The sequence below is a fragment of the Propithecus coquereli genome, unplaced genomic scaffold (assembly GCF_000956105.1).
Source record: "Propithecus coquereli isolate 6110/MARCELLA unplaced genomic scaffold, Pcoq_1.0 Scaffold150, whole genome shotgun sequence".
In the NCBI taxonomy this organism is placed as follows: domain Eukaryota; kingdom Metazoa; phylum Chordata; class Mammalia; order Primates; family Indriidae; genus Propithecus; species Propithecus coquereli.
In genome coordinates this window covers 5,489,192-5,516,422 of record NW_012139414.1, presented here as the reverse complement: position 1 = coordinate 5,516,422, position 27,231 = coordinate 5,489,192, and the positions used below count along the sequence as shown (strand labels likewise).

General features: G+C 46.8%; 1 protein-coding gene across 1 annotated transcript in view; it reads right to left on the bottom strand.

Moving 5' to 3' along the window:
- The window catches only part of WBSCR17 (Williams-Beuren syndrome chromosome region 17), a 404,099-nt gene that overhangs the window by 204,273 nt on the left and 172,595 nt on the right, over positions 1 to 27,231 (bottom strand). The window contains exon 3 of the mRNA XM_012640253.1: positions 21,943 to 22,109. Coding sequence (XP_012495707.1) covers positions 21,943 to 22,109 — 167 coding nt within the window. The remainder of the gene's footprint in view (positions 1 to 21,942; positions 22,110 to 27,231) is intronic.

The following is a 27,231-nucleotide window of genomic DNA, read 5'->3' as shown; positions in this document are numbered from 1 at the left end:
AAGACACCTCTGCCACACTCACCCAGGACAGCTATGGTTTGACAGTGTGCAATTTATACAGCTGGATAGAAACCAGGCCTGGCTTTTATATCCCAAGTGCTGTGAGCTGCAGATGTCCTTTGAGATTTCTTTTCTTTGTGGCCCTTCCTTCTAACTTGGCTGGGATTCCCATCCTCCTGCCACCTCCTGGGTCCTGTTTATCAACTTCTATATGGGCTTTTCCATCTGCACATAGACTAGTTCTTACAGGATATGTCTTGGGATGCAAGAGAAGTCTTTGCTCAGTAGTAGAAATGCTACCTTGGTGGCAGAGCTAATGCTACCAGGGATTGAACTCCCTCCCTTCTGAAACAAGCAGGTGGGGAAGTACTTTATTTCTATAATCTAATTTAATCCTGACAGCAACCCTAGGAGGTTTCGAGATTAATTCCATTGATTTGCTAGATTAATTCCATTTTGCAAATGAAGACACAATCTTAGGGAGGCTAACCTGTTCCAAGGTCACACACCTGCTAATGGAAGAGCTGAAACACAACCCAACTGTGTCTAACTCCACAGACAGAAAGGCTGACACCTTTGCATACCTAAGAACCACCAGACGTGGGAGGATGGAGAAGGGCTGACACAGAGGGATTCTTAGATCTGTGGACTCAAGGGATCCACCCCTGGAGACTCTCCTTCTCTAAGTCACTGTCATGTCCAAGGGCGGCCCAGGCGATTCTGGTGCCAGGGTCCACAAATAATACCTTAAGAAACATTGCTATTTCTGATTTCAATATAGAAAAATCTAAAATGCCTGTTTTACCAGATATTGTGCTGATCCCTCAATTCCCAGGTGCGCATGGTAGCTTTTGTCAAATTAAAGCCACACATTCGTAGCATACATAGCGGCTGATCTCTCTGCATCATGCCTGTTGTCCCTGGAAGAGATGTAGCCGTCCGACCCAGGAAGACATACAGAGAATGGTGGGTTTCGTTCGATGGGGGTAAAAGAGGACTCAGGGTATGGAGACATGAAATAGCTACTGTCGGCCAAAGGCATGAATGACGGGGACTGGGAGTGTCATGGGCTGAACTGTGTTGCCTCCAAATCCATGTGTTGAAGCCCTAACCCCCAGTATCCCGGAATGTGACTGTACTTGGAGATAGGATCTTTAAAGGATGACTGAATTAAAAGGAGGCTGTTAAGGTGAGCTCTAACCCAATCTGACTGGTGTCCTTACAAGAAGGGGCAATCTGGACACACAAAGAGACATCGGGGTGCACGTGCACAGAGGGACGGCCGTGTGGAGAGGCCGTATGAAAAGGACAGCCATCTGCAAGCTAAGGAGAGAGGCCTCAGAGGAAAGCAACCCTGCCACGCCTTGCTCTTGAAATTCCAGCCTCCAAAACTGTGAGAAAATAAAATACCGTTGTTTGAGCCACTCGGTCTGTAGTCTTTTGTTATGGCAGCCTGAGCAGTCTAATTCAGGGAGGTCAGTGGTTAAGATGCATCATCCCCAAGGTGAAAAAAATGGAACCTGGGGTGGGAGGGAACAGACGTCCACGTGGTGCAACATGTGGTTAGGGTGAGACTGGAGCCAACTGCCTTGGGTTCAGATTCCAAGTGACTCTGGGCAAATTAGCCATTCAATTTGTGCCTCAGTTTCCTCATCTAAGGTGATGAGAAGGGTGATGATAATAATAGTAGTGGCTCCCTAGGGTCACTGTTAGGATTAAATGAGTTAATCGGTAGACAATGCCTAGAATTATCCGTGGTACAGTGCAAATGCTTGACACTGAGTAGCTGGGATTAGGAATTATTTGATCTTCTCTCTTCCCCTCCACATGGGTTTGAGGGATCTTAACAGAAACCTCAGAGCAGCCCAGGGAGCCTGAAGAAGCCATGGCCAAGGTGGTAAAAACAGCCTGTATGCCTGAGCTGTGGTTCTCAAACTTGCAAACCAATGCTCTGGCGTGGGGAACCACACTTTGAGAACCACTGAGCTCAGAATGCATAGGGTCGACTTAGCAGACACTTGGCACACAGTACGCCCTCGATAAAAGTGATCATGGCTGGTGTCTTGCCCATGTGGCTGTCATCTTTACCACTGTCCCAGAACTGGTCGGGGGGCTGATGGAGAAGCTGGGACCCTCTGCTTCCTCACACACCGTGAGAGAAAGGGTAACCAACAGTGGGGACTAGAGTGTCCCACAGAGATTTCAGCTTCTGGAAACCACCCACGGACTTAACGTTGGTTGGGTTTTCCTTTCAGCTAAGTAAGCTTCTCGGAGCAAGAATGCCTGCAAGAAGGTCGGGCAGGCCATGCCTGCTTTGTGTTTGTGTATTCCCCACAAGTGTCGGGTAGGGACGGAGGGACACACCAGAGAAGGCAAAGAACCACAAGGTGGGCAGAGCCCCATGGAATACGACGAAGGGAATCCCACCCACTCGCCAGGCTGGCCTGTGATGCAGGAATCTCTGTCACTTAAAGGAGAACATCCTGAATGTGGCGCACCGTGCCAGGAGACCTGCAGGCACTGTTAGCATTTGGTGCCAGGCAGCCTGGGACCTAGTTGTGGCTCTGCCCAGGAACTGGATGTCAGCTCCCGGCTACATCGGCCACCATGTCCAAGTATCAAGTGATTTCCTCATTTGGTAAGTGGTTGTGAGACTGCAGGGGAGTGATATGGGTAGAGATTTGTGAGGTTGGAAAAAGAGTGTAGTTCAGCACTGCTAAGCTTCTCATATCTCAAGGCTACTGAGATATGGATAGTAAAGGGCTTTGAGAGGCACAAAGGGATACAAGGACAATGCCTAAGCGTTTGGCACTAGCCTCATGGCAGTTGAGAGTAAATGAGAAGCTGTATACAAAGCCTTCGATACACATTCAGTAAATGTTCAATCTAATAATAATTGGTTTATTACCATTATCAATATGGGTCAATTTTATAACCTCCTATGAATAACAGCATGTCTTTAACTTTACATCATTGTAAAGTCTGAGGCCACTTTCTAGGGGTAGGCCCCATTCTCACTATTACAAGGTTCAGGAACACATCATTCCAAACACAACTGAAGTGACAGCTGATGGGCTTTGACGGGAACACTGAGGGAGATGCTGCCATCCATCCAGCAGGTTTCAGAACAAGTGACCGACCGGCTTCTGTTCCCAGTCCCTCAACTGTCTTTGAGTCCAGACAAGGGCATCCCCCCAGGATCTAACATTCAGAATGTCCTCCCCAAAGTGATGGCGATTCCTGGCATCGCAAGCCAACCATAAGGTATTGGGTTGTGCCCCTGCCTGGACTCAGAGACAATTTGGACACAAATGCTCCCTCAAGATGCTTACAATCTAGTTAAGGAGAAGTGTTCAAAAATTGCAATATTCAGTATTAGGAGGTAAATGGAGCTCACGGCCGCAGAGGAAAAGTGTCGTGAAGAGTCGCCAAGGGAGATGCCATTTTTGCTGGGAGTGTTCATGTAGCAGGTGCTCTGTTAAGCAGAAGTTTTGGTTGTGCGTGCTCACTATTCCAGAATATGTAGCACAAAGAAAAAATATAAGCACAGAAAGGGATCTATTTATGTGGCAGAATCATGCATGTCAAAGTTTCGCCTTTGGGAAGATGAAATGAGCAAGTGGATGAGTTTCTCTGGGGACGGGTCAAGGTGGCAGTATTCAGGAGTAGACAGCTGAACCCAGGTGATGGTTCAGAGGTGAGAAGACAGGGCAGAGGTTTCAGGGACAGGGTGGAAAGATGACAGTTCCAAGAGGTGGGGTGAAGAAGATTTAGAACCACACTTTGCGGAACACACATGTTTAGGAGTCAGGGAAAGGGCCAGAGACAAAGACTGTGGAAATAGCATCATAGGAAATCAATCATATAAAGAGTTTGGCAGAGTTTTCAAGAGGAGGATATACACATTCATTTTATAAACATTTATAGTGAACCTCTGTGGGAGAGGAGGACACAATCCCTGCCCTCAAAAAGCTACTCAACCTCCAGTGTCACATGCATTCGAGGAAGGAGAGCTGAGAAAGGCCATTGATCTAGACAACAGGAGGTTGCTGGTGGGACCAGTGAGAAAAGGGAATTCCCTTCTGGATGCAGGTGGACCCTGATGGGACAAGGTTGGCAGAGAGAACAGGACAGCTCAGGAGAGCCTTCCAGAAAGGCTGGTCCTGGTGGAACACATCTGTGGGCACTGGGGCATTGGGATTTGGAAAAGGAGAGAAACCAGACTGGGTTGGGGGTGGAGTGCAAAGCCCACATTCCCCTTAAAGTAAGGGAGCCCACAAGTTAGCCAAGTAAAACAGGGCCCCCACACCCCCCCACGGAAGCAAAAAAACCCCACCTGACAGTAACTAGAAGTGTCACACCCTCCCCTGAGATCGTCTGTCATCCTTAACAGATGAAACATTTGCGGACATTATCAGAACAGGAAGAAAAACATTGTACATTTTTTTCTCACCAACCAACTCAGAGAGGGAAACAAAAACTCATTTCTGCAAAAATAATGTTTACCTTCCAGTGTTACAAAATCCAATACTAAATTGGCTTAGCGCCATCTGGGAATCCTTGAGTTTCTTAAGACTTTGATAAACAACATTTGGGGAAGTCAAGGGGGAGAAGCAGACACTACCCGTGATCAGGAGCAACTGGCGGGCGAGAGGCGCAGATCTGCTCCATAGCTGATCCGTAACAGTAAGACAAACACCTGCTATCCAGGCTCAAGGAGCGTAAATCAGCAAAAAGAAAGCTACGAACAGTGAGAAGGAAAGTAAAAAATGTTATTCCAGAATTCAGTCTCGATCCCACACTTTCGGTGATATCACAGAATGAACCATCAGCACAGCCCCCATCTCTGAGCCCTGCTCAGGAACAAGGGTTGACCTAGTAAAGTCATCTCCACCTGCTTCCAGAACCTCAGGGCCACACGTATGTGGGCTCGGGAAGTGGCCGCACTGCCCAGGGTTGGGCCAGGTCTGTGCGTGCGCAATGGTGGGCAACCTGACCTCTCCACCCTCACACAATCATGTCCTGATGATGAGACTTACTGAATATTCCAGTTCTCCCTCAAGGTGTGGAGACTCAGGAGAATCCGTCTAAGCTTAGATGAGTGTTTCTCAAACTTCAACCTATGTCAGGTTCAACAGTAAGTCTGAGGTGTGGCCCAAGAGCTTGTATCCAGGCTGCTGTAGTGGTTGTCCTGCTACAAGCACTTTGAGCAGCTCTGATCTAGCGATCGGCCCCGGACCTAACCCCAACTGCGATGAATAGCCCGCCTGTGGGGAACGGGGTTCGTCTTAACTGAGCAGACCTTCCAGAATCGCAGAGCTGCCCCCCTCTTCCAACCTTGTCTAAGACATTGAACCCCTTGGAGGTGACCTCAGCCTACATAGTGAGGGTTCACTGTGCCAATTCCAAAGCTGGGACGTTGGTGGCTGGCCACCCCTGTGTGAAGCAATCTCACAATTAGGTCAGTCCCTGAGCCAGGACCTGCTCTCACTCCCCACTCCTGCTCCCACTGCTGTTATTAACAAAACTACAACTCTACCAGTGTTCCTCCTGCCGCCATCAGCCCCCCTCACCGCCACTGCCACCCTCAGCACCAACATTCCTCCCCGCCAGCAGCTGCGGAGGTCTGAGCACGCTGCTCTCTGCAAATGCATGGGTTGTGACAGCTGGGGACGAGAAAAGAGCACATATGGCACGTTCCAATTAAAAAGCAAAATAAAGCAAAATGATTGCCTCCAAGCCAGTCATCCTCAGAGTGGGAACAAGCTGAGAGCATGTGAAAATGCAGGTTCCCGGGCTCCCCCCGCACCCCTAATTCAGGAGGCCTTGGTGAGGCTGACCAGCACCTCACATGAGTCTCACCCAAACCCCAAATGTCTCAAAAGCACTGGTTCATTTCTTTTTCAATATTTTCACTGTGGCACACACACACATAACATTTACCATTTTCACCATTTTAGAATATACAACTGAGTAGCATTAAGGACGTTCACAACCAACACCACTCTCTAGTTCAGAACTTTTTCATCACCCCAGACATAAACCCTGTCCCTGTTAAGCAGTCACTCCCCACTCTCCCCTTCCGCCAGCCCCCAGCGACCACCCATGTGCTTTCTGTCCCTGTGGATTTGCCCATTGTGGATATTTCGTAACAATGAGTCACACAGTGTGTGGCCTTGTGTGCCTGTAAGCCTTGGTTACTTTAGAAAGTGAGAAAGGAGTGTGGAGAGGTGATTTTGTGTGTGTGTGAATTTAAACGCCTCAGCCTTGCTAAAGGACTGACTACATTCTGTGGCCAGTTGGCCCTTCTAATCCCGCAGCTGGGTAACTGGCTGACTGGAAGCTTGTTCCCAAAGCACAGTCTGGTCAGCTGTCCTGCCCCCAGCCCTGGCTTCCTGCCGGGCCACTTCTTCCTGGGCCAGATCTCTGTTCCTTGCTGTTCTTTATACCCTTACGGGTCATCAAGTCCACCTGTGGAAGCATCTGGTGAGACACTTCGTCCCCGTGGGACTTGGGTTCCTGAGCTCCTCCAGCCTGGATGAGGGGCGCGCCGGCCTCGCTGAGGGAAGAGCCAGCCCGTGCTGGGTGCTCCTGCCCGATCCTTCCCCAGTGCTGGCCTTTCCCTCCAGCCCTGGGGAGAGGGGGACTTCCAGCTCACTGTGCACGAGGGCTTATGACAGCCGGTGCGGGGAAAACATGGCTTTGACACAGAGTTTTAGCATAGACATGAGTCGGGACACTTGACATTTCTGCAGTGTCTTTTTTTCTGAGATAGTTCACTGTTTTATATATACGAGAATCAGCTTTAATGCCCTAGAAAGAACATAAACACACACACACACACACACACACACACACACACACACACAGGTGCACTTGAAACACCTGGATTGCCACGTGTGCCTGAGAATGTCTTTGTGCCTGAAATAACCAACCAACTAAACGTACAAACATGGCCATACAAAGATAAGTAATAAATTTTTAAAATACTATCTTTAAAAATGAAAAAAAATGGGGGAGGGAGGGAGACACCTTGTTGCATATCCTGGTCATGTGACACACGGTTTCTGATCTGTCACATGGAGACAGTAAGTCCCAGAAATGAATCTGGGTTTTGTGGGGCTTGAAGTTTATATAACTTGGGGAATATTCTTTGAGAAAAGGAAAAAAAAATCTTTTGTAAATTTTACAAGAATGCATGCACACGTGAACACATAGCTGGCCCCTCAGATGGCCCGGAGGGAGCCCACCCACGTGAGGGGTCAAAGTGTCAGCGTTGACAGCTTTGCAGTGAGAATACCCCTGGGGAGGCTGATGTCACCAAGGCAAAGTTCCTTTTCTGAGAAATCATTATTTTTCAAACATTTCAAATACTATGCTTGTCTGTGTCTAGAATGAAATATTTATATCCCCAAATTGCTAACCAAGCTGACTAAAAATGTCAGCTAATCAGGAAATGCTCCAGAACGCTAGTCAACCAGATGAGAAGCTTTTTCATAATTTAACCAGTGAACAGGCTGTCTGCACACTTTTCACATCCCACAATTTTTGTTCTAACACTTACTGAGCCCTTAATAAGTGTCACATGCTGTGGTAACCACTTGATGTGTATCAACTCTTTCTACTCTCTCTATGACTCTGTGAGGTAAGAGTAGTATTACCCATTTTATGGATAAGAAAACTGAGGCACAGAGAGGGTGCTATGTTCTGAATGTTTATGTCCCCTCAAAATTCCTATGTTAAACCCTAATCCCCCAATGCAATGGTATTAAGAGGTGGGGCCTTTGAGAGGTGATCAGGTCATGAGGGCTCGTCCCTCATGGATGGGATCAGCGCCCTTGTAAAAGAGACCCCAGGGAGCTGGTCTGCCCCTCCCACCACGTGAGGGCACACAGAGGGGCCATCTATGAGGGCTGGGCCCTCACCAGACACTGAACCTTCTGGCACCTTGACCTTGGACTTTCCAGCCTCCAGAGCTGTGAGCAACAAATTTGTACTGATTATAAATTACTCCGTCTAAGGTATTTCTCTTTTTAAATTATTTTTGTTTTTAATTTTTGTGGCTACATAATAGTTGTCTAAGGTATTTGTTATAGCAGCCCAAATGGACTAAGACAGAGGGTCGGGAACTTTCCCAGGGTCACACTGCTGCAAGTGGTGTGCCTTTGTGCATCGTCACCCTGCCCTGATTCCCGTCGATGTGACGCTGTGGAATCCGAAGTTGTCTGCCTGGTCACGTGAAACTGCGGAGGCCTGACCCGGGCTCGTCCTGAGAACTGGCTCCCCCAGCAGCTCAGAAGCACCTGCACTTTTGCCTGGAGACTAATGACCAGAGTGTGCACGATCCTATTCCACTGCACAGGGTCACGTGAGGCCCACATGTGAATACAAAGCACCCAGTGCGATGATCTCATTTTATTCTGAATCTGGCTCCATCAGAACCAATTTTTGATGGGGAAAGTGAGGGATTAGGGCTGTAGCCACGAGTGGGAAGTTGGCCAGACGGCACAGTAGGAGCAGCAGGCTCTGGACTTGAGGCAGGTGTCTATTTTCTTAGGCCACTTTCCGCTGACAGTGTTCAACGCTCTGTAGAGAAGAGGCCCACAGGCTGACCAAGACAGTGCAAGAGGGGTGGGCATCCAGGCAAACTTCTGGGCTTCAAAGTCCTCTGTGCAGTACCACCAAACTGAATGAGCCGCAGGGATGCAAGAGCCACGTGCCTGGTGACACATCCCACCGCTGTGGCACGGGCCTGTCCATCTCTGAAATCCTGGGCTTGAAGAGCATCCACGGAGAGGAAGCAAGCATGTAAAGACACAGGATGAAATGACGCGGGTGGCGGCTATGCTGCATATTTTATTCTCTCAGCATCTCTCAGCTTGGCAGACTTAAATAATGCACTTGCTGACTACGAGAAGGAGGGCTGGAGCGAAAAAGAGGTGAGGGCGAGAAACTTCAGGGAGAATGGGGGAGATTAAAAAGGGAGGCCTTTGCTGTATATGAAAGCATTTTAAGGGCGAGTCCACAGCGAGATCAAAGCAAGGACAAAAGAAAGCAAAAGACGAAAAGAAGAAAGCAAAGAAATGTGAGGTGCAAAATACCAAAGTGTTAAACTAAATATATCACACTGAGTTGTGCATTCATGAGAGGCACTTTGAAAAGGAAAGCCATCTCTGCCTCCAATTCCTTTGTTGAAAAATTCCTCTCCACTGCTTCTTCCATTTAAATTTTACCTTTTGAACAACAAATATGAGTAGCCCAACCCAACAGGGAAACATCATAATTCCTATAGGTGGGGCCTTCGAGTTGTTTCCCCAAATTAAAAGAGCATTCCTCTATCTTATCCCATCAAAGGCAGTCGAAAGCCTGGTATATGCAGCTGATTCTAATAATAACGTGAATTTAAGGGATCAAATCTGTCTACAGGCTGGAGCGTGTTTTTCATTCATTATGTTTCTTATTTACAGCAATATTGATTCTGAATGCTCTGAAACTGGCAAATCTCTTCCTTGAAATAGCAAAAGTCACAGTCATTAAAGAGAGAGAGCAAAACAGAACACAAGAAATGTGAAGCCCTGGAGAGAACAGGGTCACATATTGGTGGCACTTGGTCACTGCTTCCTGGAGTTTTCTTTAAACGCAATTGGAAGCCGGGAATGGAACAACTGAAGCCGGCATCCAGGTAGCTCACCCTTCTCTAGCATTTGGGGGCCGTTGTATTCAGAGCCCTGAATTCTCCAAGGTCAAGGCAGCATGGATCCTATGTACAATTAAAATGCTCATGCGTGCTTACAGGAAATGTCCATGTTAAGTTGTTAATGCAGCATAAGAACTTTCTATAAATGCAGCTTTTATTAGCGTCCCAAAGGCCTGCAGAACCTAACATGTCTCTTCTAGTCAGGGGAACTATCAAGATATATAACAGCCAGAAGCACAGGCTCCAGCCGATCAGATAGACATGGACTGGGAAGGTGCCATAGAACAGGTGCCATAGAACATTCTGGCTGAACAGCAGCTCTGCTAACACCAAACCACCTGACATTGCCACACGTTGCCATCAGTTGGGCTAAAGACCGTATGCACCAAAGTTAATTTCCTCGTCGTGACACTGCACTAGAGTTCTGCAAGATGTTACCATTGGGGGAAACCGAGTGAAGGCCACACAGAACTTCCTACACAGTTTTGCAACTTCCTGTGAACCTAGAATGATCTCAGACTAAAAACGTTTTTTTGTTGTTATTGTTCTTGGTGATTTTTAAAGCCAGTTAGCAGCTGAAGCTTGACTGGAGGTGGGATTCTCACGCTATCTCTTGTGTAAAGATACACACTCTCCTTCTCATCCCTTTCTCCCCACGGCCTAAAAACACACAAAGAGAAACGTACACGCACAACTTAGTTTTGATTACAGACACACAGAGCAAGTGCTGTCACATTGCAGTGATCTGGTTGGGGGCAAAAACAAGTATTATTTCTGATTAGGAAGGCTCTTTACAGGCGGGGGAGAAGGCAGGTGATGTTCACATAAAGACAGCCCGGCCAAGCATGGAGCTGTGTGATAACACGGTGTCTGTCGGCTATTTCACTCAAGGCCTCAGCAGCACACGAAGTATGTTATCTCCGCGAAACACAAGACTTCTCCTATCTCTGCAATTATAAACCAAGAAGAAAAGCAAACAATGCCAGTGTGACGACACCTCCAAAATCCCTTTTGGAAATCCAGAGGGTATAACCTTCCACTCCAAAAGTTTCTGACATGAACCATCCTGCTTTCAACCTTGGAACACAACCAGTCAAGAGAAGATGTTGATCAGATGTGCTTGTTCTACAGGGAAATATTAGTAACAAAGTATACAACTGTCCGGATCACCAAGAAACTCAAATGATGGTTGTTGGAGATAGGCAGTTTCTGATATCTAAACTGAAATAACTATAGTGTTGAACGCCAAATACAAAAACTTTCAGAATGATGCTAAAGGAAGTATAGAAAAAAAAAATCTTTGCACATGTGCAGCTGAAATTGACTTATTCAGCAATTACTATACATTACCCACATGCGGGGCCCGGGGAATGCAACATGAAGAAGCTATTATTTTTGCATCCATTGTCTTTCAGTTGAGAGACGGCAAATAAACAGATACGACAAGGCACGGCGAGTGCTGCGCCAAACCACATCCTGGTGCCGGGGAGCAGAGGCAAAGAGCCCCAACTTGGCCACATTTGAGAGCTTCCTGGTGTGGAGGACACGTACATTGATATTGATGAATGAACTGGAGCTCGCAAATCCAACAGTGTCATGAGTACACTCAACAGTAACTGCCTTTATCATATTGTCTGGACTTGTACACTGTGCTTTACAAGTATTATCTCAAAAGCTCACGATGAAAGCCCTGCATCAAAGCTGCTATCACCCCAATTTACTAAAGGCCAGAAAAGTGAAGAGCCTTGGCCAGGACCACAGAGCTAGAGTCTGGGCCAGGGTTTGATTCTAGCCTCTCCTCCCCATGCTATTGCTTTAGAACAAAGACGGTAATGAGGGAAGTTAAAAAAAACAGTTTAGAAGTACTGGTCAGACTTACAAAAGAGTACTGAGGTCCATAATAGTAGAAAGGAAGAAGCTTCATATTACTTTAAGGAAAACTTGATGGCTGAAGTTATACGTCACCTAAGTTTTGAAGGCACAGTAAATTTCCATAGGGAGTTAGAACGTGACATATCCAAAAAGTGAGCTTGACCCATTCCCAAACCTGCTATCCCTATCAAATCCCTTTCTTAATGAGAAGCACCAATAATCATCTTGTGACCCGAACAAGGGCCCTGGGAGTCCTCTTCAAATCTGCCTCCTCTTCCTAACCAATCAGTTATAATGCGATTCAGCCTCAGTGTTTCCAAAGCTAAAATATTTTAGCAGATTAAAACCAGCAACTTTCAAATCAGTGGTTAAAGGATTGATTATTAAATAAATTGAGATAACCGTACTTTGAGACAGGGTCTCTGTGTTAAAACTCTCACATTTTATATAAAAATACTTCACCCATCTGGGATTTATTTTGAAAAGAAATATTTGCCAATGAAAATATATGCAAAACTTTGTACAGTTTAAAAATAATGAAAAACTTTCTTAAGACATTATCAAAAAGAAAAGACTAACTGATTTAACTATACAAAAATGTAAAATTTATGTTTGTCAAAAAAACACTATGAACAAATTAAAGTGAAAAACACAAGTTGAGAGGAATACCTGCAAAATGAATATAAAAGGAGTTGATGTGATACATAAAAGTTCTTATAAATTGATAAGACAGATAAGTAGTCCAATAGAAAATGGAATAAGGAATCGTCAATAGGCAAATCTCTAAAAAAGAAATATCGTTAAGCATATGAAAAGTGTTCATCACCAGTATTCAAAAAATGCAGATTTTAAAATGATGCCATATTTCCCTCATCAGAACAGCAAGGATGGTGAAGATTAGTCAGATTCAGTGTTGTTGAGGAACAACATACAGAGAAAAAGACACTTTCATGGGATAGTATCATATACCTGGAGGATGGTTCATCGATTTATATTAAATATTCTTTTTTTTTCTTTTTCTTTTCTTTCTTTTTTCTTTTTCTTTTTCTTTTTTTTTTTTTTTGAGACAGGGTCTCACTTTCTTGCCCAGGCTGGCGTGCAGTGGCACACCATCATAGCTCACTGAAGCCCTGAACTCCTGGGCTCAAGTGATCCTCCCATCTCAGCCTCCCAAGTAGTTACGACCATTAGCACATGCCACCATGTCTGGCTAATTTTTTAAAATTTTTATTTTCTGTAGAGACAAGGTCTCGCTATGTTACTAAGGCTGGTCTAGAACTCCTAGCCTCAGTGGTCCTCCGCCCTTGGCCTCCCAAAGTGCTGTGACTACAGGCATGAGTCACTGTGCCCAGCCTATTAAATATTCTTAAACATGAACATGAAACTTTCAGGATAAGATAATGGATTTAACTCATGAATCTGATATCACTACTCAAAAGTCACTAAAAGCTGCAGTAAAAGGATTTGAAAACAAACAAAAACAAACAAAAACCCCATAACCTTCCAAAGTCAGAGAAACCACAAGAAAAGCCATCAAAGCCACAAAATTGGGCAAGCTGGGAAGCAGACTCATAGGGCTAACCAAATGACAGATGTCTGACGTTGCCCCCAAGCTAGCAATGCAAAAAACCGAGAAACTCAACACAGACCAGAGAACCCTCAAGCAGCCATGGAACTGGTGGCCACACCTCTTGAACTGAGAGGAAAATGGAGACAACCCAATTAAGGAGGATTAGCATGAAAAGAAACTGATCACTGAATTCCCACTCCCGCCTCATGCCCCAGCCCACACAGATCACTCTACTGTCAAGGCCAGTGTGGCTAATCCAAGTAATCAATGTCTAGTTTTTTAAAAAATGTGATAAAATGGATATAATATGAAATGTACCATTTTAAGCATAGTTCAGCGGCACTAAGTGCATTCACATTATTGTGCAGCCATCACCATCATCTACCTCCAGAACTTCTTTTTCATATTCTCACACTGAAACTCCACACCTATTAAGCAATAACTCTGCGTTTCCCACCCCAGCTGTCTAATCACCATTTAAGAGGCTCACCAGACATCTGAGGAAGGCCTCCAACATGGAAGATAGAAACCAAACACCAAAGAGAAAAACGCAGACCATGCAGGGGGAGAAACTTAAAAGCAAACCAAAAAATATTATTAACACCCTCCGGGGATAAGAAAACATATTGCTTTCAACAAAAATGACAATATGTCATAAAAAGGAACTTTCAGAAAATAAAAATGATCACTTGGAAGTAAAACTATGATGGCAGAAATATAAAAAAAAATGAATAGAAGGGAAGAATGATAAAACTGAAGTAAGGACAGAGAAAGCAGAGCAAAAAGATGAAAGAGCAGAGAAAAAATAAAAAAATTAGAGCTTCACTTTAGAAAGTCCAACACTGGAACAGTAAGATGCTGAAAGAGAAAACAGAGAAAAATGAGGAAGAATTATCAGTTAAAGTTCCAAGAAAATTTCCAAAAACTGACAGATAAGATTCTATATTGAAGCCACTAAATGTCCAGCCTAATGGATGAAAACTGACCCATATTCAGGCTGATCGTCATAAAAAATTCAAAACTATGGTGACTAAATGAAGACTCCACAAGCTTCCAGAAAGGAAAAAAAAACATGCAAAAGATCAGGAACTAGAATGCTTTTAGTTCTTATAAAAAACAAAGAAAGATATAAGATAATAGAGCAAAACCATCAAAATTCTGAAAGGTGACACCTAACTTACCCGGGCCAGCATGCCCAAAGATTAGGAGAAAGCCACCTTTAGATAGAAATGATCTTGAAGGATTGTCTCTCCCTTGCAGTCTTTCGTAATAAGCTTCTAGTTGTCATGTTTCCCCAAAATAAGCTTGTAAACCCAGAAAGAGAAAGGTGTGGGATGCTGCATGGAAGAGGGGGCCCAGAAGCCCCTGGAGGGTGGTGAAGGGACATCCAAGATGGCAGCAATGCCCCGACATAGATTCCAGCTCCCATGGCCGAGCAGTGTGCCCAGGGGCAGACACATTTGATTTCTAACGTGAGCTGAGGACAGATTGAGATGAGTCTGGTCCTCATTCTTATCTACGATTGGATGTTCTGACTCCAGGCTTTCTCTCCATGCCCACTGCCTGAATCAGCTGAGAACATTCATTTTACCTCTCAGATGTGTTCTGCTTTGACATACTCCTGAGGGTGGGCAGTAGGCCTTGACAGGGTCAGAAGCAGAAAATACAGAGCAATCTATTCCATCTGTCCAGATTTTTGATTTAAATCCAGTACCTGGTCCACACAATAGCCCTGCTTGGTGCTCCCACTGCGGTAAGCCTAAATTTCCTGAGCTCACGCATGACTTAGCTGTCTCCTCCAGAAAAGAATTTTGTAAACCCTTAGGAAGGCACATGGGTCAATGTTCTCCTTCTCGACATGATAGAACAACAGGTGTTTATTAATAAGTGCATTTTTAAAAATAAATAAAGGAGACAGAAAAATTAAGGAAGAAAAAGAAACAAAAGGCATTCAGATTGGAAAGTAAGAAGTAAAATTACCACACCTTCAAGATGACATGATATTAAATAGAGAAAACTCTTAAAAAATCCATGAAGAAAACCTACCAGAGGTAATAAAAAAGTTCAGTTCAACAAAGTTAAAGGATACATGATAAATATACGATGAACAGTCCAAAATGAAATTAAGAAAAACATTCCATTTACAATAGCATAAAAAAGAATAAAGTAGTTAGGAATAAATTTAACCAAAGGTGCAAGACTTGTACACTGAAAACCATAAAACATTGTTGAAAGAGATTTCTATATAAACAGAAAGACATAGTGTTCATGGATTAGAAGCATTATATTGTTAAGATGGCAATGCTCCCCAAATCGATTTACAGATTCAACGCATCCTTAACAAAATTCTAACTGCCGTTTTCTTGCAGAAATAAACAAGTTGGTCCTAAAATTCATATGTAAATTCAAAGAATCTGGAATAGACAAAACAAACTTGAAAAAGAAGAACAAGGTAGGAGGAACTCACACTTGCCAATTCTAAAATTTATTACAAAGGGACAATGATCAAGACAGTGTGGTACTGGCATAGGGACAGACATGTAGATCAATGAAACACGATTGAGAGTCCAGAAATAACCCCTAACATTTACAGCCAGTTGAATTTTTCCAAGGGTGCCGTGACCATTCAATGGGGAAAAATAGTCTCCTGAACAAATGGTGGTAGAACAACTCTATATTTGTAGGAAAAAAATAAATAAATAAATAAATTGGACCCCTACCTTTTAAGCCATATGCAAAAATTAACTCACAATGGATAAAGATGTAAATTTAAGAGCTAAAACTATAAAACTCTTAGAAGAAAATGTAGGTATAAATCCTTGTGACCTTGGATTAGGCAACAGTTTCATAGATATGACACCAACAGCTCAAAAGTGCTCAAGGGAAAACAGACAAACCAGATTTTGTCAAAATTTAAAACTTCTGTGCATCAAAGCACATTATCAAGAATGTGAAAACACAACCCACAGAGTGGGAGAAAATATTTGCAAATATATTTGCAAAAAATTTGCAGAATATTTGATAAGGGTGAGTACCCAGAATATATAAAGAACAATTAAAAGTCAATAATAAAAAGACAAATAACCCATTGTTAAAATGATCAAAATAGGCCTGGCATGGTGGCTCATGCCTGTAATCCTAGCACTCTGGGAGGGTGAGGTGGGAGGATAGTTTGAGGTCAGGAGTTCAAGACCAGCCTGAGCGAGAGTGAGATCCTGTCTCTACTGAAAAATAGAAAAATTAGCTGAGTGTGGTGGTGCACGCCTATAGTCCCAGCTACTTGGGAGGCTGAGGTAGGAGGATCGCTTCAGCCCAGGAGCTGAGGTTCCTGTGAGCAAGGCTGATGCCACAGCACTCTACTCAGGGCAACAGAGTTAGACTCTGTCTCAGAAAAAAAGATCAGGATACTCGAATAGACGTTTCTCCAAAGAAGATAGACTAATGACAAATAAGCACATGAAAAGATGCTCAGAATAATTAGTCATTAGGGAAATGTAAATCAAAACCACAAGATACCACCTCACATCCACCAGGATAGCTGTAATGAAAAATAAAAGGAAAATAATAAGTGTTGTCAAAAATGTGGAGAAATTGGAACCCGCATGTATTCCCAGTGGTATTATGAAATGGTGCAACTGCTGTGGAAAACAGTCTGGCAGTTTCTCAAAATGGTAACCACAGAATTATCACATAACTCAGCAATTCCACTCCTAGGTATATACCCAAGAAAACTGAAAATATGTCCACACAAAAACTTATACATGAATGTTCACAGCACTATTATTCTTAATAAAAAGTAGAAACAACCCAAACATCCATCAACTGATAAACGGATAAGTAAAATGTGCTATATCCATACAACAGAATATTATTCAGCCATAAAAAGAAATGAAATACTGATAGATACCGCAACATGGACGAACCCCGAAAACATCATGTCACGTGACAGAAGCCAGCACAAAAGGCCACATGTTGTAGGCTTTATCTATTATAAAATGTGTGGAATAGGCAAACTCATGGAGATAAAGAATACATTAATATTTGCCAGGGGCTACGGGAAGGGGTAAATTGGGAGAGATTGGTAACAGGCTCAAGGGTTCTTTCAGTGATGAAAATGGTCTGGACTTAGGTAGTGGTGATAGGCATAAAACATTTAGTGAAAGCTGCTAAATTGTATACTTTATAATGGTGTGTTTTATGTAATGTGAATTACATCTCGATTAAAAATAAGGAAAAATAAATAAAGGATACCCATGCATGAACCCATGGTGGGTGTGTCAAGAATTATGACTTATATAGCTCTGTGAACCTAAATTTCCCCACCCCAACCCCCAAACAAAGATCAAGGCAAGAAATGCAAGTTAATCACTGGACCAATTGAGCTGTGGTTTCCGTGGGAGCCTGGGTAACCATCCAGGAGACAGAGGACACACAGGTTTGAGCACAGGGGACAGAGTGAGTTGTTCTGGGCTGGAACGGTGGATTTGGGAATCACCAGAACATATACAGAGGAGGAGACCACCCAGTGTGTCCCTACTCTGAGAATTATGAGTGATCTTAATTTCAGCAGAGAGCCAAGGAAGAGCAAGAGTAGCTGCAAAAGGAAGGTTAAAGGAGAATCAGCGCAGAGTGGTGTTGGGGCACCAGAAAGAGAAACACGCCGGTGAGGAAGCTGCCAACAATGACAGATGTGGCCGAAAGGTTAGGGCAAGAAAGTGCCCACTGGATTTGATGAGTAGTGATTTCTGGCAAATTCTGCCTGAGTGATTTCAGTTTGATGTACAAAGAATCACATCTTCCTTGGGCTTCCTGTAGGCCAATGTCAATATGCAAGACGAGTAAAATGAATGACTTAAATAAAAATAAAGATAAAAACAAAACACCCCAAGAAGAGAAAATCTACAGTCCCACCGTGCCTATGCACACTGATCCAAAGTCATGGGGCTTTGCCCACCCATTCCCTGAGCCTGCCTTGACCAGAGCACAGCATAGACTGAGAATGGACCGTTCTGCCCTCATTAAAATGATGTTGGCAGAGCTTTTTTAATAACAAGGGCAATGATTACGCTTTACACTTCAGGGGGGAAAAGCAGAACATTAACTTGTTTATACTATATGCTCTTCAATATGCAAAATGTGCTTTAAAAAGAAGGCTGAGAACATGAGCGAATGAGCAGTTGCCTCTGGTTAGTTTCTGCAGTATTTGTTTTTTCCAATTATATTTGCTTTTTGATACATTCAAGTTTTGCTACGAAGATCAGAAAACAAAACTGTAAGGCTGGGAAAAAATGTTTTAATCAAACTTGAACAGAAGGCAAGCAGGGATAAAAATATTAATGTTAGAAGAACAAAATTCAGGACAAAAAAAAAAAGGTGTGCTTTTACGATAAGGAGAGCATTGCCTAATGGTGACAACCACTGCTATTAATGAAGGCATGCAGACCCAAATCTATAGCTGCCAAGGAAACTAACAACAAGATACAGAAATCAAACATTATTAGGAACACAGGAAGGAATAGTCATTGTAGGAGGGGATTTTAAAACACCATTATCAAAAAGACTTAAGAAAATAAACTCATACTCTATCTAAATACACAAAATTGATGTCTGGCAGGAATTCAATTCCATGATTACAGTGTGTGGGGGTCTTTTCAAGTAGATACAGAACATTTACAAACCTCAATACTAGTTACAAAGAACATTTCGATAAAATAAAAAAATATTAAATTTCTCTTCCAGTTAAAAAGAAGGGATTTCCGGCCTGGGGAAAATACAGAGAATAGAGCCAGGGAATGAAAAGAAGGAAATGGTGTTAATATTGTCAACTCTTGGTCTCCTGGGTATTCTGGAGAGAGGGAGCAAGATAAACAGGAATTAGCTTTAGGATCTGAATGAACCAAACACCTCCTTCTCCCTTTTCACCGCCCACTAAACATCTTCATTTAGACCTGAAATGTGAACCACCAAAATGCTCCTTGCAGACCAGGTTCAAGGCTCGGTCGTTTCACCCAGTGGTTCTCCAAGTGTGGCCCCCACACCCACGCCAGCAGCAGCAGCAGCACCTGGGAGCTTATGAGAAACGCAAATTCTCAGCCCTTCCCCAGGCCTGAAGAGGAACTCCCTCCAGGTTGGGGCTCCAGGAGGTTCTGACGCTAAAGCATTTGATGCTGAAGATGTGCAAATACCCCAGCTCCCTCACCCCTGCAGCAGGTTAACCCTGAGGGGTAGGTTTATACTGGCTCTCGGAGGTCCCCCTATCACCCACAGTACCAATCTTTCTGGGGCACCTTCCCTTCATAATCTTACTTCCCCACCCCCCACTGGTGCTCTCTTCACCTTCCAAATAGACTATTTGCACTCGCATCTTTGTTTCAAGATCCGCTTCGGGGGGGGCCCACATGAAGACACCTGCTGAACCCACTGAGTGCCTGGCTCTGCACTGGAGAACCCTGCTCTCATGCAGCTGGAGTTGCGGCTGAGGCTGCTTTGTCCTCCCATTCCTCCTCCTCTGCTTAGATGCTCTCAAGGGAGGGAACACCCCCGGCAGTGAGTCCTCACCCCAATTCAGCCCGACCTGTAGTTCCTTCTCCTTTCTAGGTTTTCTGGCTCTGGGTCGCCTCCAGCCACATAGCCACTAGCCCCTGCCTGCCCTTCCCCGGCCCTACAGGACTTCGTCATGCACTCGCTCGCTGGCAGAGACTTACTGAGGGTCAATCACCCGCCCAGCACTTGGAGAGTCCAGTTGTACAGCAGGTAGCAAGGTGCTGAAATGTGAACTAAAATAACATCCTAAGCCACCCCCCATTGCTGAACAGACTCCTCTTGGCCAAGGGGACCCCAGAGAAGCCTTAAAACTGAGTTCCCAACCATGACAGGACAGGAGGTCAGACACGCCTCATTATACCCCCTCCCTCGTTGACCACCCTCAGCCTTGCTTCCCTAAAGGCCAAGCAGAAACCAATCTCGCGAGCTGCTCCTCCCTTTTTGTGGTTTCGGCACTACAGCTGACCAGTGTTCTTTCCTGCTAAGAGACCACCGACCATGGAGTGGTTCTAACTAGTCTACGGAGATGCGCAGTGAGGGCTTCTGTGTCCTCTGCTTCACCTTTAGAAGTCAGAAACCCAAAAACTCCACCCTCAGGTCACGTGAAGTCTCCATTTTCTGAACACAGATCTCACATAGAGGTATGAAGTTCAACTGCACACGCGCCTGTTTCTCCTCCCATAAATATTCACGACTCCTCCCATAGCTTACTAAGTATGTATATTCAGCCACCCCGCTCAGCTTAAATTCCTGCTCCCTGTACCATTCCTTCCGAGTATGTGCGTCTGGCTTCTGGCTGGAGGCTCGGCTTCCCAGCCTGTCCGAATGGCCACCTACGCGCTGCACTCCTTTACGGGAAATAGAGCTCTCCTTTCCAGATTCATGAGCCTCATTGTTTCTTCAGTTGACAGACAGCATAGAAAAGGGGCCTCAGGAGGTCACCAAAGCCTTCTCCAAGGAAGTGCCATGCTGGGGACAGCTGGGAGATGAGTGGGACTCAGCCAGCCAAGGGGGGTGCCGTGGGAGCGGGAGTCCCTGCGGAGGGGCCTGGATGTGCTGCTGGGACAAGGGGTCTGCACAGAGAAGGGGGCCGTGGGCGCAGCAAGGAGAGAGACCTTGTTGCGAGATTTAGAGGCTTCCAGGAACTGAAAGAGCCTCCCCCTCACAAGAAGACTCTTCATGTCCCGTGTAGAAGAATCTATAGACATGAAATGGCCAAGGGTGAAGGGAGAGAAATGGGGATGTGAAAAACCCACCAAATGACCCGTCCTCAAACACTGAGGCCACAGTACTGAGGCCCATTGCTGGGCCCAAGTGCACCCAAGCCCTTCGGAAGAGTCCAGTTCCAAAGGGGCGAGGGGACGTCAGCTCCTGGACTGATTAAATAGGCGAGGCTCATCCCTGTGCTCCCGAGGATAACGGGGTTTTAAACAGGACCCGTGGCACCCGCTTCTTCCCCTCTTCCCGAAGCTGGAGCAGGAGGCAGGTAATCCTCCTACTCAGCACGCTGGAGCAAGGGGTTCAGCCTACTCCTAATCCTGTGGTTGCTCAGAAGATAAACCTCCTTGGCCTGCAGGCAGCCTCTCTCACAGGCTTGCTTTTATCTCACGGGCTCGCCGGGGCATTCTCCCTGCACTGAGCACAGGGCACTCAGCAGGCCGGGAGCCAACACAAAGGCACAGTCAGCAACACCAGCCCCCACGACACCCCAACACCACACCTTCCTCCAGCTGTCTCCAAGGAGCCCTGAGGAGTTTTGTTATTTTTGTCCAATATTTGCTTGTTTTATATTTTTGGCTTTGACTGAGCCATCATTCCTAGTCAGGCTGAATTCCCAAAGACAGGTAAACCCGGCTCATGTCTACCCACCATTATTTTGGGCACAGGGCCCAGAAGGGAATCCCGTTGTCACATAACAGTTCCCAACACAGGACATTTTTCTTTTGCCTCTTGAAAAGGATAATGAGGGAGGTTGTGGGGTGAGGAGTGGGGGGAATTCAGCCCTTCATCGTCACCTACTTTAGGTAATGGGAAAGGGAAATGAATCTAGGCCCGTGGCCAGGAACTGATTCCTAAGAACCCTGAGGACTGGAGGAGCAACAGGCCGGCGTTTGCCGGGACGAATTCTAACACAGCTCCCTTTCCCCAGCCATGCCCCAGGGAGCAGGGGACACGGACGCTCCGGCTCATGCTGGAATGAAAGTGGCATTTCCCCCCTGCTGACACGGTGTCCTTGGGTGCAGGTCGGCTGTCCCCGTACCTTCATCGCTGTTGTCATCCACCAGAATGATCTCCTTGAGCAGGTGCGTCGGCGTGTGGTTGACGGCGCTGTGGACCGAGCGCAGGATCACCGACAGGGCCTCGTTCACAAAGATAAATATGATGGATATCTGAGGCAGCTCCTTGGCGTACTTGAGCTCCTTACACCTGGGGAGAGAGGGAACGGGAAAGCAGAGTCAGAGGAGGGACGAGGCACATGCACCGCTGCTGGGCACGGGAAGGACGTCAGACGAATCCTCACACGGTCCTCCCAAGGCGCGAATCGTTGGTTTTCTCTGGGCCTCTCCTTGGCTGAGAACTGACAATAAAACCCAAGGAGGAGAGCATGAAAGAATCAGCTCCGCTTCCCCCAAACGTACAACCCCACAGGGAAGGAACCGCCTCTGTCTTGGGCACACATCTGTCTGCATCTACCTGGGTCACCTACCTGTGCCCTTTGCATCAGTGCACACCTGCATGACTTCCCATTCCAGCACCTGCATTTCCTTCTCTGGAGCCTTCTTTGCTACCACCTAACAATTACCCCATCCCCGAAAGCTCTCATCTAAAGACCACTGGGAACTGATGTACAAAACCTCCACCCCCTAACCCCTGGAGCAGGTTGACTCCAAACTCCCCTAGCAGGATTAAGCCCCCATCCCCCACAGCAGCGACGTGTATAACGTGCCCTTTGGGGGTGCCTCCCTTCCCAGTATTGCTCCCCGCTCCCCTGGTGGTGCTCTTGTCACCTCCCAAATAAACTACGTGCACACAAATCTTTGTTTTGGGGTCTGTTTCAGGGGGAACCCAAACTAGGACAACTACTGACCCCACTGAGTGCCCGGTGCGGTAGTGGAGATTCTGCTCTCACAGAGCTGACATTCTGGCAGAGGAAATAAACTCTCGCGCCAGTAACCAGAGCAAAGGATGCGGACCCTCCACCTGTAGGAGTGTGATGCCTGGCACACCCCAGCTCCTCTAGAATCTCCGCGGGAGCAGGAGACAGGTCCTCCCTCCAAATATCCGGCACCCCTCACATGCCTGAACACAGAGATGAAAGGGAAGAATCCTTTTCATCCAGGCTGGACTCAGCACAGAGCTCTGGCCCTCTCTGGGGGCTCCGGGTGATACACGAGATGATTTAATACCCAGAGAACGTGTTCTGCATCGCTCAGTATCGCTGCACCAACACTCTGTCCAGGCAGCGTTGGGGAATTTTATTTTATGCTTAAGCCTAAGCCACATCGGAAATAGCAAACAGAAACAAAGTACAATGGAAGGATGCACATCTTAACACATCCTTCTTGTCCTTGTGTGAGACTGCTCCATACCCAGCACAATGTGTTCTGGAGCAAAACAGAGGAAACAGATGCGGGGATGGCATGAGAGGGAAGCAGCTCTGAAGAGGCAGCAAGAAATACGGCTGTTTCTTATGCTGAGCAGCTTGGGCTATGTCGGGCCATATTAATCATGGAGGCAATTTTCAGAAGAAAATAAAGTTTTGTTACAATATGCATTTGTGTCTCCTGGAGGAGATCGTCCAGGGATCCATTGATCATGCAGCCTCATTTTCACCACATCGCTGTAAATCCACTTCTGGGGCTGCCGGGGAGATTAGAAAGGTTATTGACAGGCTCGCGGGCAGTTGGCAGCGATCATCTCATTTACTGCGTGGTGATCCGAGGGACAAGGGCACCCCAGAAGGTCCCTCGGAGGCCCCTTGACCAGCGGCCAGCAGCCGTCCTGAGGCTGGCAGTGTGGCAGCTGCCCCCCTGCAGCCCACTCCTCCCCAGCCGAACACATGCACACATACTACACGCCCACCTACTCTGCGCACTTATTCCTGGGGCTGGTTTCTCCAGTCCTTTGTTTTTCAGTCCTTTGTTTTTAACAGCTTCTGGCTACTGGAACTGAGAAGAAAAAGGTCCAGAATACAACTATTATGTACCCAAAATAATTAAAAATAATTTTTTTAAAAAAGGGCCAGATTGCACTGTACCAACACCGTCTTCCCCACCCATAGGCAAGGGAGTCCTGCAGCAGTCAAGGTCGAGTTGTGAGTCAAGCTGTGGCTACAGCAGGCAGCTCCCCCTGGCGATATGGGAAACAGCAGCCTTCAGGGGATGGAGTCCTCCGTCCTGACCTTCCATGGGCCCAGGTGGCCACTCAATACATCCTAGGGCATTTCGGGAATGAGACGTGCTCCACCTCGCATGGACACAGACACAGTACCCTGGGCTCGCCGCTCACACCACCTCTCTACACCTGAGTTTCTTTGTCTGTAAAACTGTCTAAATAATCTGCACCACACCTAGATCCCAGGCTTTCTGGAAGGATCCACTGAGATACAACCTGTGGAGCTCCATGGAAATGTAACGTGCTCACTAATGACAAGTCTGCCTGGTCGGGCCCTTATCCTCCCTTCTGGCTTCTTCACAAGCCGGGCTTCCAGAGCTTTCCGTCCACCCCAGACCCTTCCTGCAGGACCCACCCAGGACTCTCCTCCCCAGGTCTCTGGCCTCGCCCAGCTAACAGAGAGTCACCTCTGCTGTGCCTGGCGTCCTCAGGGTTTCATCCATTTACCCGATGGCAGATAATGTGAATACAGTAATTATTATTATAAAAATGAGCATCATTTTTGCTGGTCATTAAGCTCTAGGAAAGTAGATTCTGCCTTAAAAACAAATCTCTAAGGCAAGCTTATTGCCTGATATATAGAAGATGCTCAGAATTTGCTAGGTGGATGGGAAGATAGACAACTGAAGTTTTCAGCATTTGCTGTCAGGAGTAGGCGTGGACACCAGTTGATATTTATGTTACTTCCAATGAGATGTCCAGTGTCTGATGGGGCAGAAGATGCGTGAAGGGAGGGAGCTGAAGGCGGATGGGAGGAGGCGGGGGGGGGAGAGAGAGAGAGAGGGAGAGAGAGTATATCTCGCAGGCCACAGACACACCACAGCTGCACAGAGAACGGGAACAGATACGGTTCCTGCCCCAGAGATGATGCTGCACCGATGAGCACTGTGGCCTGAGGACTCTCACACAGCAGCCTACCCAAACTGCAGGTATCTGGATGCCCCACGCCCAGCACATGGGGGCTGGCATGAAAGCCCCTCCTTCACTCCCTCCTTCCTGCAGAGCTGCAGGGTGGCTGGTGCCCAGGGGCTCCGTGCTGGGGTGGCATACATGGGCCCTCGGGTGGCCCGGCAATGGCCAGGGCCAGGCAGGCCGGTCTGGGGAAAGGAGCCATTGGCTCGGAGCTTGGCTTCCTGCCCATCTCTATATAATAGAACATACAGATCCAGACACCTTTCCTGCCCTCCCGCCGGCCTCCAGGCTACAAAAGCCGGGTAAGAGTAGCCTGCAAGGCTGTGACGATTAAAGAACAGACTCCAGATCTGAAAGACACCCAGGGAGTGAGGAGAGACTGATGTGCCACATACACTGCAAACTACCTCAAAATCCACAGCTGGGGGTGTCGTGTGCTCCCTCCAGCAGCGCAGACTCAGATCTGGGTCCCAGAAGTCACACTTTCCTTTCAATAACGAGTCAGTAAGCAATAAACAGTCCTTTGTCTGCAAGGAGACTGGTGTCAGGAAAGCTATCTTAAGGTCTGGACATATTTCAATCAATTTGAAACCAATTTCAATCAGTTTGAAAGAAATTCATACCCAGCTTCCTCTCCTTAAAGGGCTAACTGGGAATCAGCCCCTCGGGGAAGCTGTTCTCACGGAGAGGAGAAAGCAGAGACAATTTATCAACTAAGTGAGACCTCTGGAGCAGTGAACATCTGTCAGCTCACCTGTCTGTCTGCCCATCTGCCCATCCGTCCACATGCCTGGGATGTTTCCCTGACCCCTGAACCTCCCCCAGGGTAACCACCGTTACCTCCTCCCTCTACTCCCAAGCCATTGGCATTGGCTTCACTTAGCACCAAAGCTGCCCAGGATCTCACTGCAGTGGCAGTGAGCTGGGAAGGCCGGCCGCCTCGAGAGAGTCATAGTGGAAATGCAAGAGGCCAAGGCCAGGGTCTCCAGCAGGGGAGAAATCAAAGCCCGAAGAGCTGACCACGCCCTCTCAGAAGCAGACCCTGCCCCCACAGGACTACTCTAAAGAGACAACCTGCATGAGCCCAGCGTGGCACAGACGGGAGGTATCGAGACACATTTGGGACCCAGTCTGCCACCTGAAAACAAAAGCTCCCTGCCTGAATGCCTCCTCATCGGAAAAGAATTTAGATGTGATGGAGTCCAGGAGGCCCAGCAGGTCACAGATGAGGATGATGATGATGATGAAGAAGAAGAAACCAACACTTACGCAGTGTAGGCTGTGTGCCAGAAACTGCTGGAAGCTCCCATGTATGTGATCGTCTTGTTTAATCCTCATGACCTGACGAGGCAGGCAATATTATCACGCCCATTTCACAGATAAGGAAACTGGAGTCCAGAAAGGTGAAGTCACTTGCCCTAAGTCACTCAGCAAGTCTGAAAGGCAGCAAGATGCCTTGATGAACTGCATCTTATGGTGTTAAAACTTCAAAATGCCCCTGCCTGGGCAAAGCACAGTGTAACAGCTGCAGCAGACAAACCACACAATTTCCAGCCCAGCCACTTCGTACCCAGGGGACCCTGGCTAGGTTCAGCCTATGTGAACCTCCATTTCTTCATCTCTGCCCCTCAAGCCCCAACTGCGAGACTGTCCTCTGCAGCCAGCTGCACCGTACCTGTGGCCTGCTGGGGGCAAAGTATTCCCAAATAGTATTTCCCAGCCAGGTCAGGCCACGGGGGCGGGGGACTCCCTTCACGGAGGATGTGGGTGAGCAGAAGGCAGCTCCATCTCCCCTGCAGTGTATAAGGCTGGCGGGAATGTGGGCAAAGCTCCTAGTGCTCTGTACCTTAGGTGGTGGCCCCCAGGGAGTTATCAGAAGCGCCTGAACAGAAGGACGCCAGCAGAGAGAGGTCAAGCCCGCCCTCAGCCACTCTGGGGCCTTGCAGAGGTCCTGCAGCTAAGGAGCCACCGCAGCATGTGGCCCTCCTGCACCCAGGCCTGACCCTGTCGTCCCCACCATCCCTTGTGGGCATGGGCAGAGTCCAGGACTTTAGGGGCTGGGTGTGGAAGGCGTACCTGTGTGTGCTGAGGATGTCTGGGCTCAGGCTCCAGCCCTTGTCACTTGGGTCCACCTAAGAAAAAGGCTCCCCTTCCAGGGCCTACCAGGGTTTCCTGGTATCACTGTTCAGCCAATCTGTAGGGACTTCCTGGCTGCTCGCTTCAACTCTGGCTCGAAGTGCAA